The sequence below is a fragment of the Pristiophorus japonicus genome, chromosome 22 (assembly GCF_044704955.1).
Source record: "Pristiophorus japonicus isolate sPriJap1 chromosome 22, sPriJap1.hap1, whole genome shotgun sequence".
Lineage (NCBI taxonomy): Eukaryota > Metazoa > Chordata > Chondrichthyes > Pristiophoridae > Pristiophorus > Pristiophorus japonicus.
The window spans coordinates 63150036-63166564 of record NC_091998.1 but is presented as its reverse complement, the minus strand read 5'-3'; the positions used below and the strand labels follow the sequence as shown (position 1 = coordinate 63166564).

The window sequence follows — 16529 nt, the reverse complement described above, 5'->3', positions numbered from 1 at the left end:
AGGGATTACTCTGAATTAAGAGCATCACATGTGCGGCATATTGGCACAATCTTAAAGTGTGTTGGTTACCATCATAAATGCAGACCAGCGATATATAATGGAAATCTAAAAACAAGGACGGAATGTTGTACTTTTGGCATTTAATTTCACCCTGGTCTAATTCACCCTCCCTCTAATCCCACCACACTTGGTCTAAACTCCCCCTGTGCAGTGACCGAAGCGAATGACCAGTACTTTTAATTGATGCTGTATTCTTGACCGAATCTGTGTGATTTCAATGCTCTGTACAACCTCAGCACTCAAATGGAGTCCTTTAACTCTGGTTTCCTTAGTTCACCAGTCGCCGGTCGCTAACGTCAAGTGGAGTCGACGAGACCCTTTCTCTAGGGACCTGTTGGAATCTGGAGAGAATGCCAGCCTCTCCATGTACTGCCCTGACTACACTGTAAGAGCACTTAATGATCTGCAGGTTCTGAAGGTAAGGTCATAACTAGTGAGGATAAGAACATAACCAGCGAGGGAAATAAAAAGCAGAAAATGCTGGAATTGCACAGGGTTGGTCAGTCATTGACGAAGGGGAGAACCATGTTCAGATTTCGGGTGGAACCCTTCATCAGAACTGTTCTTTCTCTTTCAGATACTGACCAGTTACAGCATTGTCTGTTGTAATCCACATTTGGGAAGGTTTTGAGGGATAGAGGAGAGGGGAAGTGAGCCCCTTTGCACTGTTTGTGTTCATGTTTAAAACCACCCAGCTTTATCACTGAACGGTGTCAGCTGTGGCTCAGTGCTAACAGTCGCTCTGAGGCAGAAGGTTGTGGGTCCAAGTCCCACGTCAGAGACTTTAGCACAAAAATCTGGATAGTACTGTCGGAGGCACCGTCTTGAGGATGAGACGTTAAACCAAGGCCCTGCCTGCCCCCTCAGGTGGATGTAAAAGATCCTATTTCAAAGCAGGGGCGTTATCCCCGGTCTCCTGACCAATATTTATTTCTCATTCAAAATCGTTAAAAACAGATTATCTGGTCATTTATCCCATTGCTGTTTGTGGGAGCTTGCTGTCTACAAATTAGCTGCCGCGTTTCCTACATTACAACAGTGACCACACTTCAAAAGTACTTCAGTGGCTGTAAAGCGCTTTGGGACATCCTGAGGTCGTGAAAGGCGCTATATAAATGCAAGTCTTTCTTTCTTGAACACCTGCCTCTTTGAGGGGTTTATAAATGCACAGGCCAATGTGATAGCGTGCCAACAAAGCAGGGGTTTTCCAGGCTCACTCCTTGGCCTTTGCTGAGTTGACTCAGTTGGGTGGTAGTAAAGGGGACTGCAGCTGGTCCCTCGGATCGAGATGGGTAGAATCAGCAAGTCTCCTGTTCCTGTGTCCCCGACTGGACAGTGCATGGATGTTGGGTGCGGACAAGATCGGACCAGGACAAGTTCAGGTTCAACTGTGGTGCCTCCCACAGTCAAAGAGCCCGTGTAAGCTTCCGCCTGAGGAATGGCCACTTGGGCAATATCCCGAGGGCTACAAGTTCCACTGGAAAGTTAGGGCCGTAAGCAAGAGAAAGGGGGGGGGTGGGGTCTGGAGTCCGCATTGTTTGTAATGGCGACTGTACTTTAAACATTGTTTGAAACCAGTTGCTGCTTGTGCCTATTATCATTCACCGCCGTTCAGAAAGGCAGTTTTTCTGCAGTCTGGAAGAGTCCGTGTTCCATGTCTATGTTGAATGTGTGAGGTTGCAGCCCCTGTTCCAATATTTGAAGGGGCTGCTCAAATTCTGGTCGCACTTCAGTCCCACGCTCCTGATCTTTGGGCACCCTGTGCGGAGGGGAGCGGGCAGGTCGGAAGATCTCCTCGTAGGACTGCTCCTGGGCCTGGCCAAGGGGGCCATCAGTCGGCCCATACAGTGGGCGGTCGAGGGGGTCATTCAGCCCGACTGCCTGCCTCTCTTCCGCGGTTACATCCGAGCCAGGGTGTCCCTGGAGATGGAGCACGCGGTGTCCTTCCGCGAGAGGTGGGCGCCGGAGGGGCTGGAGTATATCATCAGCCCCGGCAACCAAATTTTAATTTGATCTAAGTTTCCGTTAAAGTTTTATTTAGAAATTTGTGGGTTCTAGTGCCAAAAGGGGGCACTTGATTTAAAGTTTCTACTTAAAATAGTTGTAGCTGTCACTGCTGCAGACTCATTGTGTGTGCTTTTCCCCACAGGTTACTCAGCTGCAGTATTTAAATGCAATTATGGCCTCGAGAATACACAATACTTCACCGTCACCAGACAGCTTTGAACTAAAAGTGATGCCCAGCAGCCAAGCAAAGTTGCTCAATGACCAGAATTCTTCCACATGTGAGTGTGCGAGTGTGTGCATGCGTGTGTGTCTCAATGATTTATTTGCATTTTGACAATTCTCTGATCTGCCGGGTTAGAAAAGAGATAAAATCATAAAATATGTAAACAGGCTTGAAACCATGGGCAAGCACAAAAAAGTAAATGTTCTGAGTGGAGACTTCCTCCTCCCAAATATTCACGACAAAAATCTTTCCCCAAACACAGATATCCAACGTAAAGAGGTAATGGCTCCAATAAGAGATGGGAGTGGTAGGCAGGGTAAAAGGGCTCACAAATCAGCCCCTCGAGTGCTGAGAGAGACGAGGTAGGAGGTTTGTGAGGCATTGGCAATCATCATGAGGGAGTTCATAGAATCATAGAATGGTTGCAGCATGGAAGGAGGCCGTTCCGGCCCATCGAGCTAGTCCCACTCCCCCTGCCCTTTCCCTGTAGTTCTGCAAATCTTTTCCTTCAGATACTTATCCAACTCCCTTTTGAAAGATAAGGTTGAGTCTGCCTCCACCACCCTTCCAGGCTGTGCATTCCAGAACCCAACCACTTGCTGCGTGAAAAAGGGTTTCCTCATGTTACCTTTGGTTCTTTCACCAATCACCTTAAATCTGAGTCCTCTGGTTCCCGACCCTTCTGCCAATGGGAACAGTCTCTCTCTTTCTCTACTCTGTCCAGACCCCTCGTGATTTTGAACACCTCGATCAAATCTCCTCCAAGGAGAACAACCCCAGCTTCTCCAGTCTATCCACGTAACTGCAGTCCCTCATCCCTGGAATCATTCTCGTAAATCTTTTCTGTACCTTCTCCAAGGCCTTCACATCCTTCCGAAAGCGCAGAGCCCAGAATTGGACACAGTACTCCAGTTGGGGCCGAGCCAGTGTTTTATACAGGTTCATCATCATTTCCACATTTTAGTACAGGCCCCGAATCCGGGGACCGGATTTTGCTTTTTTCCAGACTTTGGAACATCTTTCTGACATCACGAATCCAGAAACACCCGAGCCCAGGTTTGGGTATTTCCGGATTTCAGAACGTTAAAGCGGGGTGGGGGAGGGGGACACTTGTCGAGGAACTGTTCGCGTCGCCGGCCCCGTCGATGAGGTCATCGGGCGGGGCTCGCCACTGAGGAAGTCTTCAGTCGGGCGGGTCGGCGAGGAGACCCCGAGATAAGGGCAGCAGCGGCGGTGAGGTGAGGCCCGAGATTCGGGCAGTGGCGTGGCGAGGGGCGGTGAGCCGAGGTCCGAGGTTGGGCAGGTGCAGGACCTCGAGGTCGGCGGGTCCGGATTCCGGAACATTTTACGGATTCCGGACAACCCTGCCACCAATTGGTCCGAATTCCGGAACTCCGTATTTTGGACGCTGCACCTGTACCTCTATTTATGAAGCCCAGGATCCCGTAAGCCGTTTTGACTGCTTTCTCAACCTGCCCTGCCACCTTCAACGATTTGTGCACCGATACCCCCAGCGACCGCGGCAGGACTCGAATCTGTGATTTTTCGTAACATCACTATGAGCACCGAAGTCGGGTGCCTTATCCATTAGGTCAGGTGGCCGCAAGTTATTGGACACTGTGGAGTATCAATGGATTGGAATGGGTGCCCATCAATCTTCCCTCTAATAATGCGCGGTTTTTCTATTGAAAAGCCGGTTCACCGGGACCTGCAGAGCGCTGTGCGGCCGCGCAGCTTAAAGGGAACGTTGGTGCTCATGTTCAAAACCGGAACCTGCAACTACCGACTCACCTAGAGATTGAGAGATCGTGGCAGAGGTGAGCCAAGTGAGGGTACGGGGCCCAGAAGAGCCGGGGGCCCAGGGGCAGCATGGCCCAGCCCACACTGCGATATGTGTGCTCACTCGGTCCGTGCAGCAGAGCTGGTCTCCAGTTGTCCTGGTTTAATTCTTGCCACTGGATAAAGGCCTAGCTCTGTCGAGCCCGTGTGGTGGCTGGTGTGCAATGGTCACCACACATTAAAAAAATCCACACACAGGCATTTTCCACCCCCTCGAATTCAGACTGGAATATCAGGTTCTTCATTGAAATATCTCTCAACTCATGGAAGCAAGTCATCCTCGTTCGAGGGACTGCCTATGATGATGATGGGATGAGTCTGTGTTTAAAAGAAAAATAGAATTAATTATCAGGAGTAAACGCGAGGACCATCTGCACAATAACCTAGTACACAGTAGTTAACCTGGATTCAGTAATGTAGAATAAAAACAGAAAATTCTGGAAATCTCCGGGTCAGGTAGCATCTGTGGAAAGAAGCAGAGTTAACGTTTCGGGTCTGTGACTCTTTGTCAGAGCTGGAAAAGTTCAAGACATTACAGATTCTTAAGGAAGTGCAGGGGCACTGAAAGGGGGAGCGGAGGAAAGAACAAAAGGGAAGGTCTGTGATAGGGTGGAAGGCAGGAGAGATTAGAGAGACAAAAGGGATGATGGCCCAAATTGAGATGGTAATGGCACAAGTTAGGAAACAAACAATGCGGTGTGAATGGTGCAATAATTATCAACTGCCATGGGAAAGAGAAAAAAATAGAAAAAGGGTGAGGGGAGTGGGTGTGGTTTGTTTCAGTAATGTAGAGATACTACCTCACCATTTCCCCCCCACAACTAATAGCCTAAGTGGACTGTGGGACATCCTACAATAACATGGATCCAATTTTCCACCAGTCTTTCGATAAAAGTTCCACACACTAGGCTAAACGCAGAGCTGAGGGCATTCAGGGTAAACCCTCGGGATGGATAAGAAACTGGCTGGAGGGTAGAAAACGACCAGTACTTATTCGAGCGACTATGTTGGGTTGAGGGGAACATCCTGAGAGGGTTTAAGCCGTCCCGGGGTTCAGTGTTGGGAACGGGATGACTTTTAATTTACAGCCATGTGTGGATTTAGAAACTCTGTACAAACTGGTCCAATTTGCCAAACTAGGAGCGTCAGAGGAATCAGAGAAACTTACAGCACGAAAGGTGACCATTTCGGCTCGTGTCTGCGTCGGCTGACAAAGGTACCCAGCCTAATCTCGCTTACCGGCTCTCGGTCCGTAGCCCTGTCGGTTACGGCACTTCAAGTGCACATCCAAAACCTTTTTAAATGTGAGGGTTTCTGTCTCTCTCTCCCTTTCAGGCAGTGAGTTCTAGACTTCCACCACCCATCCTTGTCTTCAAATCCCTCCATGTCCTCGCCCCTCCCTATTTCTGTAATCTCCAACCCTACAACATCCGAGATGTCTGGACTCCTCCACTTCTGCCCTCTTGAGCATCCCTGGTTTTAATCGCTGCACCTTCAGCGGCCGTGTCTTGAGCTGCCAAGATGCTAAGCCCTGGAATTCCCATAGTTGTGATGGAGAATGAAGAAAGTAGTTTACCAAAGTTGCGGGATCGAGGCCTTTACTTCAAGGAGACTGGTTAGAAAAATACAGAATAAGTTGAACAAAATGTGAGAGAGGGCAGAACAATGGAATTTAATGCAGGCATTTGTAAAACGCGACACACAAAGAAAAATGGGTGGCACACGCAATCCACGAATGCTGCTGAAATGGCCACGGATGAAGCTGAAAAATATGTTGTAATCTTCGACTCAACACGTTTACGCAATGAGTGCAGAGCAGAAATCGACAAAACCAATAGGGTTTTGAACGACAGTCAAAACCGAATAAAAGTCAGTAACTTAGTGCTGTAATCAGACCGTTAACCTTCAGCATTGTGTCCAGCTCTGGTGACCGAGACACGAGAGATATTCAAACGCTGGAGGCAGTGCGGAGAGAACCACGAGGCTGAACCCACTCTCGGTCTTCTGAGGGAAGACTGAAGGCTTGGGCTTTACAACCAGGAAAGGAGGTGTCTTGAGAGAATAAAGAGCGATATACAGGATTATTACGGGAATGGAAATAGTAAATCCGGAATATTACTTCAAATTAAACTGAGAATAGGACTAGGCAGCACAGGTATTAAGAGGAAATTTGACAGAGATCGACATATGGAATATGCTTCTAGATGGAGCAGGGCAAGCGGAAATGGTGCAAGCAATTTGAGAATTGATTGGTGCATCAATTGGGAAATTTTAGGATCTTTCAAGCCGACTGAATTAAAATAGGCTGAGACAGGATCTTTCTTTCCTATTTGTTTCTTGCTCTTCATATTTCAAGCTTTAATGAGTGGGGCAAGCCGGCCATCTCAAAGGCTCTTATGAATGTTGGTGTTACCCTGCCTCCGCAGCTGTCAATTAATTTATCTCTTGCTCCAACAAGAGCAAACCCCTTGCAAATCCCGATCGCCAGATGGATTTTGAGAAGAGAAATAAATAGGGAGCAAAAGAGGAGTGAGGACCGAACGCTGTTTGCCATTCCCGATGGTCTGCCTGATGGAGACAGCTTGCTGTGTTTACACATGTCTAGACTTTTGGCAGTGAGTGGATGCTGCAGGCAATCTGCGCACAACCTTAAATCTCACCTGGGATATCGCCGATGAAGATAAAAGGTTAGCTTTAAAGCGATTTATTTATTTATTTTTCCTCCTCTCATATCAGGCACCAGCAGAAGTAAACCGCAAACCAGCGAGGAAGACAGCCCAGAGAGGAATGCTGGCGTCTAGCCGAGGTGAACGTCTGAGGATGCTTGTGCTCTCTGTGCCCAAAGCCACACCACTTGAGTAAGCTGCGAACGTACTGTGCCAGTGCCTGGCTGGAACTAGTGCCAACTATTGGCTGGACAAACCGTGCGTTTAGTGTTGTTGCAATTTGGGGGGTAGGTGGACAAGAAAAGGACGACTTATTTTTGTAGATTTTGTGCACAATGAAAAGAGTGAAGTATATAATGCTAAAAGACTAATCCTGACTAATTCCTCGGATAGAACTCGTCTCTACGACTTTTAGACTTTGCAGGGTTATAATTGTGTACTAATCTGTTGCAGTATAACAGACAAAAAGATTTATTGTGACTTCACTTTTATACCCACGGTCTACGGGTTCTAATGCAGTTACTTGAAGACTACAGAATGAAGACATGTTCGAGCAATAACAAATGTGAATATACCAGTGTTTTTTTTTTAATGTCACAACTAAGAATGATGCTGTCATGGTAAAACCTTAATTCATAAATGCTTTCCGAGTTCCTTGTCATTAGCTTGCAAGCCTTTCAGTCCCCACAATGGCTCCATTTAAGACGTAACAAAGACTTGCATTTTTATAGCATCTTTCACGACCTCGGGACGTCCTAAAGCGCTTTACAGCCGATTAAGTACTTTTGAAGTGTAGTAATGTAGGGAAACACGGCAGCCAATTTGCGCACAGCAAGCTCCCACAAACAGCAATATGATAATGACCAGATAATCTGAGTGTTGTTGGTTGAGGGATAACTATTGGCCAGGACACTGGGGAGAACTCCCCTGCGATTCTTCGAAATAGTGCCATGGGATCTTTTGTGTCCACCTGAGACCCGAGGGGGCAGACGGGGCCTTGGCTTAACGTCTCATTGAAAGATGGCACTTCTGACAGTGCAGCGCTCCCTCAGCACTATTGGGAGTGTCGGCCTGACTTATGAGCTCAATTCTCTGGTTGATAGCTGACATTTTCTTAGAATCATAGAATGATTACAGCACAGAAGGAGGCTATACGGCCTGCCGAGCCCGTGCCGGCTCTCTGCAAGAGCACTTCAGCCAGTCCCACTCCCCGCCCTTCCCCATATCCCTGCAATTTTTTTTCCTTCAGGTACTTATCCAATTCCCTTTTGAAAGCCACGATTGAGTCTGTCTCCACCGCCCCCTCAGGCCGTGCATTCCAGGTCCTTACCACTCGCTGCGTAAAAAAGGTTTTCCTCAAGTCGCCTTTGGTTCTTCTGCCAATCAAATCCTCTTACAATTTTGAACGCCTCTATCAAATCTCCTCTCAACCTTCTTTGCTCTAAGGAGAACAACCCCAGCTTCTCCAATCTATCCACATAACTGAAGTCCTTAATCCCTGGAATCATTCTCATAAATCGTTTCTGCGCCCTCTCTAAGGTCTTCGCATCCTTACGTTATTAGTGTAGAACTGAGCTGTTCAGATTTGAAAGAGCTCACGTTTGATTCTCAGAGCTAGTGATGCACAGTTGACTTTGTTACGGAGGGGAAAATAAATCGGCCAAGGTTCCCAGTTTCGATCTCTATCTTTCTGGAAAGTGCATGTTCGTGGGCGTTGAGTGAACAGAATAAGGCTCAGCCGTGGGACCCTTAAGTCAGGTGACGCTGGCTGCCTAGGAATGGTCACTTGGGCTAGATACAAGGGGGGCCCATACCCCAGCAAGAGTCAATGCCTTCAGGAGACCAGAGGAGAAATGTATTTTAAAATTCGATGGCTATAACTATTAAATGATCCTGCAGTGAGCAAAAGAAGTTCGCTGCCAATCAGGCAGTACACAAACTCCAACCAGTGCTTTTGTGATGGTGATTTAACCACCTTCAGTTCCATTCCCCAGTAATCTGATCTGAAGATCTACACGGCAGCTGATGAATTCTTCAGATACACAAACATAAGGAAAAGTTGAGGATGAGAAAGGGCCTTTTGGCCCACCAAGTTCATCCCTCTCCTACTCCCCTCTTTCCCCCCCCCCCCCCTAACCTGTTACTGGGCTGCATCTTGTACATCCCTCGTCTTTGAGTCCACTCCCTACCTGGTAGATTGTACCAAACCGGTTTATTATTTTCAGACAATGGGGAGCTGAATGAAAGTGAGATGCACATTTTTTTCATAAGTGATTCTCTTAAAATCACCAGTTGTGTCTCACCTCTTTGCCTCCGGCCCTCGCTGAACTCGCTGCTCCATCTACCTCTGGCTCTCCATTCATGACCTGTCTGGCTGTGGGAACATGGAAGTCGATGCTGTTTCATTTGTGTCTCTATAAGGAAGGTGAGTAAACGTGACTTGGAGGCAGCACTAGGGAGGAAGGAACTTGCATTTATATAGCGCCTTTCACACCGTTGACGTTCCAGAGTGCTTTATAGCCAATGAGGTACTTTTGAAGTGTAGTCAGTGTTATAATGCAAGAAACATGGCAGCCAATTTGCGTGCACAGATCCCGCAAACAGCGATGTGATAACGACCAGATAATTTTGTTTTGTTTTTTAAATGATGTTGATTGAGGGATAAATATTGACCAGGACTCTGGGGAGAGCTCCCATGCTCTTCTTTGAATAGTGCCATGGGATCTCTTACTTCCACCTGAGAGGGAAGACGGGATCTCGGTTTAACGTCTCATCCGAAAGACGGCACCTCCGACACTGGAGTGTCAGCCTGGGTTATTGGGCTCAAGTCTCTGGAGTGGGACTTGAACCCACAACCTTTTAATCACTATTCAAGTTCACATTTACTATTCCCAGTATACAGAGGGAGCTTGTGAAAGGACTCAGTATCAGGCTATTGGAGCAAATATCTCCATCCTGTAGTTTACCTCCTTTGCTGTGGGCAGGGTCCTGGAACCACTCAGCTCACCGTGTTCGGACACGAGTCGGGGACCTGGCTTTGCATCGCTCCAGAGTATCGAACCAACACCCAGTTTGGTGCTGACGCTACGCTCTGCTACTGAATAGCGATGCAAGTTAGTGCAACCAAGAGGTCATGAGTTTGAATCCCACCAGGGCAAGTTGTGAAATGTAATTCAATAAATCTGGCGATTTGTGCATTGGCCCCAGAAAAGTTGACCGTGGAATCTGCCATGAACTACCAAGTGGCTTGATAATGTGCTCAGGGAGGGGGGGACCTGTCTCCCTTACCTGGTTCAGCCGACACATGCTTGCTTCAAGGATAAGGCCCACTATCGCTTAGAGTTGGGTAATAAATGTGACCGTTCAAAGTATTGGCCACTTCTCGAACAAATTTAGAAAAGAATGAGCAGCGAGATGAAGGTCGAGTTCATTACTCATCGAGGTGGGCAGATTAGTTAGAAGTGATATCTAGTATTTGCTGTGTGGAATTTTTATCGTCTCATTCCCAGTGAGCTTTCAATGGCTCTTTCTCTGACCCAGACTTCAGTACTTCTGCAGCAACATGGCTGAGAGCGCTACAACACTGCTGCGTTGATCCTCCAACTCCAGCTCTTCACTGGGAGCGCACGAGTAATGAATTTACTCTCTTGCCTCTTCTGTAGATTGGTCCAGGGGACAATTGTCAAATGTCCCTGCATCCCTTGCTGTGTGAGAGGGAATGGAAAGTATTGTTTTTAATTTTTGCCAAATTAAAAAAAAAAACACTCGCGAGACAGCCCCGGGTTTTACTGGAGGATCGACACTTGGGGAGCGATGAAATGGCTCACCCACTTCTTGTCTCGTTTGCTTTGCAGAAAGCTCCTGCCATTCCTGAGTATTTCCATTATGCACGCAGTGTGCTGCCTGGTTAGAGCTAGTGCATAAACCACAATCAGTCTTCCTTTTTAAAGGTGCAGTGCCTCTCTCGGGAACGTTGACGATGTCAGTGTGTCTTCAGCAAACAGCAAGATGAGGTTACCTCCCAACTGATGAGTACAGTAACTGCCTTCCAGTATTGAGATTTTCACAGCTACTATATTCTGCATTCATCTTGAGCCTGTTTTCCTGCAAAGCTGAAAGCTTTTCCACACAATCGTCTGAAAACTGTAACTTTAACAATTAGCTAGAGATGATTATACAACTACATGGCTGGGTAAAAGTAGATTGTAAATATTGAGACTGCTATTGATCACACTGATAGATATCCTTGCAGCCTTTTATTGAGATTTCCTGCAGGTGTGGAATGTATACACAGCATGAATTGAAACTATGGATAGACCACTCTCTCGATGGCTTTTGTGGGTATATGTGCAACCAACTGGGCTACTGACCCACAACAGGCCAGGAAAATTCCAGGTTTCATCCCCACTTAAGGCTGAGTTAGCTGATCACTGGCAGGGTAGTGGGGAGGGGTTGCTACAATCGGCCTCAATGTTCTGAGATGGGAAGTGGGCAATTCACCCAGGGTCTGCTTCTCCTGACTGCTTCAAGTGACTCCTGCTGGAAGGTGGGAGTGTGTGGTCACGGGTCGAGAATGGGATTTGGCTTTGCACTGATGCCCCCCCCATGGTCATGCAGCCTCACCAAAGAATGGCCACCTGGATGAGGTGCAAAAAGCTGATTGCAGCGAGAGTCTGTGCCGTTAGGAGAGATGGGGAGCAAATTGGGCAGAAAAAGTATGAAGTGCAGATAACCGATTGACAGGGTGGGCAAGGGGGGACCATAACGGCTTAAATGTGATGAGACACCGCCAGCCAATTCTTTATCTCGCTCTCTCTTTCCCTCTTTCACACTGTCTCGCTTTCTCTGAGGTTTCACTGTTACTTAAGTTAAGAAGCACACTATTCAAAATGATGGACTTTTTAAACAACACATTAGAAGTAATGTAAAAATACAACTATCATTAATTCTGTAGTTTTGCCAAAGAGTTTAGAGAAAAATGTAAGTGCCAATAATTCAGCCAAAATCAAATTTAGTGTTTATTTTAAACTCTTGGTTGTGTTCCAGTATTTGTAGGAGCTTCTGAATCAAGAAGCAATCATCAGGTTGCAAACTAATGGTTTCTAGGGTTATTTTGTGCACTTGCGTTTTGTATACAAACAAATGTATTAAAATTGTGTAATTTCCGGTACATATTTTTAATCACATTCCAGGTAAATATTTTTTAATCATTGCAATTAAAAAGTCTGTTATTTGTATGTACATTTATATTGTAATATTGGAGATATATATTTAAAGAGAAATGGGTCTGTATTGTGTTGTATTGTACTGATGAGCTGAAGTCTGTTGCATTAGATTGCAGGTCAGTTTAATAAATTGGAACACAAATGCTCCTTAAACACTTCGAGCGCAATTGCTATCTACTCTGTGGGGGGACCATCTTGGAACCTGAACGCCCCTCCCTCAAAACCTCAGCATCTCAAAGAACAGAAAGGAGATGAGGAAAAGTGGAGGGCAGAGAAACCCAAGGCAAAGAACAAAAAGGGCCACTGTACAGCAAAATTCTAAAAGGACAAAGGGTGTTAAAAAAACAAGCCTGAAGGCTTTGTGTCTTAATGCAAGGAGTATCCGCAATAAGGTGGATGAATTAACTCTGCAAATAGATGTTAACAAATATGATGTGATCGGGATTACGGAGACGTGGCTCCAGGATGATCAGGGCTGGGAACTCAACATCCAGGGGTATTCGACATTCAGGAAGGATAGAATAAAAGGAAAAGGAGGTGGGGTAGCATTGCTGTTTAAAGAGGAGATTAATGCAATAGTTAAGAAAGACATTAGCTTGGATGATGTGGAATCTATATGGGTAGAACTGCAGAACACCAAAGGGCAAAAAACATTAGTAGGAGTTGTGTACAGACCTCCAAACAGTACTAGTGATGTTGGGGAGGGCATCAAAAAGGAAATTAGGGGTGCATGCAATAAAGGTGCAGCAGTTATAATGGGTGACTTTAATATGCACATAGATTGGGCTAACCAAACGGGAAGCAATACGGTGGAGGAGGATTTCTTGGAGTGCATAAGGGATGGTTTTCTAGACCAATATGTCGAGGAACCAACTAGGGGGGAGGCCATCTTAGACTGGGTGTTGTGTAATGAGAGAGGATTAATTAGCAATCTCGTTGTGTGAGGCCCCTTGGGGAACAGTGACCATGATATGGTGGAATTCTGCATTAGGATGGAGAATGAAACAGTTAATTCAGAGACCATGGTCCAGAACTTAAAGAAGGCTAACTTTGAAGGTATGAGGCGTGAATTGGCTAGGATAGATTGGCGAATGATACTTAAGGGGTTGACTGTGGATGGGCAATGGCAGACATTAAGAGACCGCATGGATGAACTACAACAATTGTACATTCCTGTCTGGCGTAAAAATAAAAAAGGGAAGGTGGCTCAACCGTGGCTATCAAGGGAAATCAGGGATAGTATTAAAGCTAAGGAAGTGGCATACAAATTGGCCAGAAATAGCAGCGAACCCAGAGACTGGGAGAAATTTAGAACTCAGCAGAGGAGGACAAAGGGTTTGATTAGGGCAGGGAAAATGGAGTACGAGAAGAAGCTTGCAGGGAACATTAAGACGGATTGCAAAAGTTTCTATAGATATGTAAAGAGAAAAAGGTTAGTAAAGACAAACGTAGGTCCCCTGCGGTCAGAATCAGGGGAAGTCATAACGGGGAACAAAGAAATGGCAGACAAATTGAACAAGTACTTTGGTTCGGTATTCACTAAGGATGACACAAACAACCTTCTGCATATAAAAGGGGTCAGAGGGTCTAGTAAGGAGGAGGAACTGAGGGAAATCCTTATTAGTCGGGAAATTGTGTTGGGGAAATTGATGGGATTGAAGGCCGATAAATCCCCAGGGCCTGATGGACTGCATCCCAGAGTACTTAAGGAGATGGCCTTGGAAATAGCGGATGCATTGACAGTCATTTTCCAACATTCCATTGACTCTGGATCAGTTCCTATCGAGTGGAGGGTAGCCAATGTAACCCCACTTTTTAAAAAAGGAGGGAGAGAGAAAACGGAATTATAGACCGGTCAGCCTGACCTCAGTAGTGGGTAAAATGATGGAATCAATTATTAAGGATGTCATAGCAGCGCATTTGGAAAAAGGTGACATGATAGGTCCAAGTCAGCATGGATTTGTGAAAGGGAAATCATGCTTGACAAATCTTCTGGAATTTTTTGAGGATGTTTCCAGTAGAGTGGACAAGGAAGAACCAGTTGATGTGGTATATTTGGACTTTCAGAAGGCTTTCGACAAGGTCCCACACAAGAGATTAATGTGCAAAGTTAAAGCACATGGGATTGGGGGGTAGTGTGCTGACGTGGATTGAGAACTGGTTGTCAGACAGGAAGCAAAGAGTAGGAGTAAGTGGGTACTTTTCAGAATGGCAGGCAGTGACTAGTGTGGTACCGCAAGGTTCTGTGCTGGGGCCCCAGCTGTTTACATTGTACATTAATGATTTAGACGAGGGGATTAAATGTAGTTCAAATTTGCGGATGACACTAAGTTGGGTGGCAGTGTGAGCTGCGAGGAGGATGCTATGAGACTGCAGAGTGACTTGGATAGGTTAGGTGAGTGGGCAAATGCATGGCAGATGAAGTATAATGTGGATAAATGTGAGGTTATCCACTTTGGTGGTAAAAACAGAGAGACAGACTATTATCTGAATGGTGACAGATTAGGAAAAGGGGAGGTGCAACGAGACCTGGGTGTCATGGTACATCAGTCATTGAAGGTTGGCATGCAGGTACAGCAGGCGGTTAAGAAAGCAAATGGCATGTTGGCCTTCATAGCGAGGGGATTTGAGTACAGGGACAGGGAGGTGTTGCTACAGTTGTACAGGGCCTTGGTGAGGCAACACCTGGAGTATTGTGTACAGTTTTGGTCTCCTAACTTGAGGAAGGACATTCTTGCTATTGAGGGAGTGCAGAGAAGATTCACCAGACTGATTCCCGGGATGGTGGGACTGACCTATCAAGAAAGACTGGATCAACTGGGCTTGTATTCACTGGAGTTCAGAAGAATGAGAGGGAACCTCATAGAAACGTTTAAAATTCTGATGGGTTTAGACAGGTTAGATGCAGGAAGAATGTTCCCAATGTTGGGGAAGTCCAGAACCAGGGGTCACAGTCTAAGGATAAGGGGTAAGCCATTTAGGACCGAGATGAGGAGAAACCTCTTCACCCAGAGAGTGGTCAACCTGTGGAGTTCTCTACCACAGAAAGTTGTTGAGGCCAATTCACTAAATATATTCAAAAAGGAGTTGGATGAAGTCCTTACTACTAGGGGGATCAAGGGGTATGGTGAGAAAGCAGGAATGGGGTACTGAAGTTGCATGTTCAGCCATGAACTCATTGAATGGCGGTGCAGGCTAGAAGGGCTGAATGGCCTAGTCCTGCACCTATTTTCTATGTTTCTAACTTGATGCCAAAAGCCTTATTCTTTCAGTCTTCCATGTCTAATGGAGTTTTTTTTCTTGCACTCTTCAAACGGATACAAATAGGACCAAGAGACGCACACATACATGCGTATGTACCGTTCGTGTTTGTTTTTATCCGTTTCTTCCTCCTCTTAAGCTTTTGACTCCTATTGAGGTACAATTCACAGGTGCCAGCAGCTTTTTACTACTTCATCCAAGTAGCCACTATTGCAGCTTTGGTCAATCTGTTCTCACTGGCAGTTCATCTGTGCACTTTCCAGTTTTTTTTTTGGGGGGGTGGGTGGGGGTTTGGGGAAACAGAATCATTGAATGTTCGGAACAAAGGCTGATTTCCCCCACTTTACCCAAGGGGTGCGGCAATGCCTCTTACTGCCACCCCAGCTGAGATCCACAAAGTTGCCACAGATCAAGCGTTTGAACTTTGGACCTTGAATGTTTATGCGGCTCGGATGGTGACGATAGCACTGGCGGGCTTCCGTGCCATGGCGTTGTCTGTTAGGACTCTGGGGCACTGATGCTTGTATCTGCAGACTGCTCGGAGTTTATGCTCTCAATTCATCCCTGGGCTCAGGTTCACTCATTACCTTGTGAGCATTTTCAAAAGGCTACTACAGTTTCTCACAAACCAAGCTTGGTGTGAATTAACCGCTGCTTCTCAATCAACCTCATCTCCTGCTTTCTCCCAGTGGTGTGCCCTGCATTGGGACATTGAGGTTGTAAAAGACGATTATATAAATGCAAGTTTTTTCTTTCATTCTGGGCCTTGGCCCTATGTCTAGCTTTTTCAATGTAGAATTAGTAACATCACGAACCGGTGCAACTGTGTTACCTGCTGCTAAAAACAGCTGTTGCTATAATCTGTTTTACAATGAAATCTGAGTATAACTGGGATTGCAATATATTCTCAGGAGGGATCGAGTTGGAGCCTGAAGTTCCGTCCCTTCAGACTATAATATGATTTTGAGTTCTATAGGCATATTGAATGGCAATACATTTTTAAATTAAAGTAGAGAATAAGGGGGATAAGCAGGGGTACAGTTTGAAGTTTTTTTGTGTTTATTGGGCTTGAGAGTACAGGTACTGATAAACCATTGTTATTGCAAGTTACCTAGAGCACACTTAATTCCAGTGACAATGATTTTGTTTGTGAATTTTGCGCTCATTAAGGTGCATGCAGCATATTGGTACTGGAGCATAGAAAAATAGAAAATAGGTGCAGGAGTAGGCCATTCGGCCATTCAATAA

At 46.1% G+C, this 16529-nt stretch overlaps 1 protein-coding gene across 5 annotated transcripts in view; it reads left to right on the top strand.

Annotated features, from left to right (window-relative positions):
- Positions 1–16529, top strand: part of LOC139235102 (metal transporter CNNM3-like) — a 63076-nt gene that overhangs the window by 15878 nt on the left and 30669 nt on the right. The window contains exons 6-9 of one of the 5 annotated variants that reach the window (XR_011588416.1): positions 333–478; positions 2210–2345; positions 6866–6987; positions 9187–10919. Coding sequence is in view for 1 of the 5 variants with exons in the window: in XM_070866263.1 (XP_070722364.1) it covers positions 333–478; positions 2210–2345; positions 6866–6930 (347 nt within the window). In the remaining 4 variants the exon portion in view is untranslated. Of the gene's footprint in view, positions 1–332; positions 479–2209; positions 2346–6865; positions 10920–16529 lie in introns of those variants that run through there. The other 4 variants (XR_011588415.1, XR_011588414.1, XR_011588417.1 and 1 more) reach the window with 4 other exon arrangements.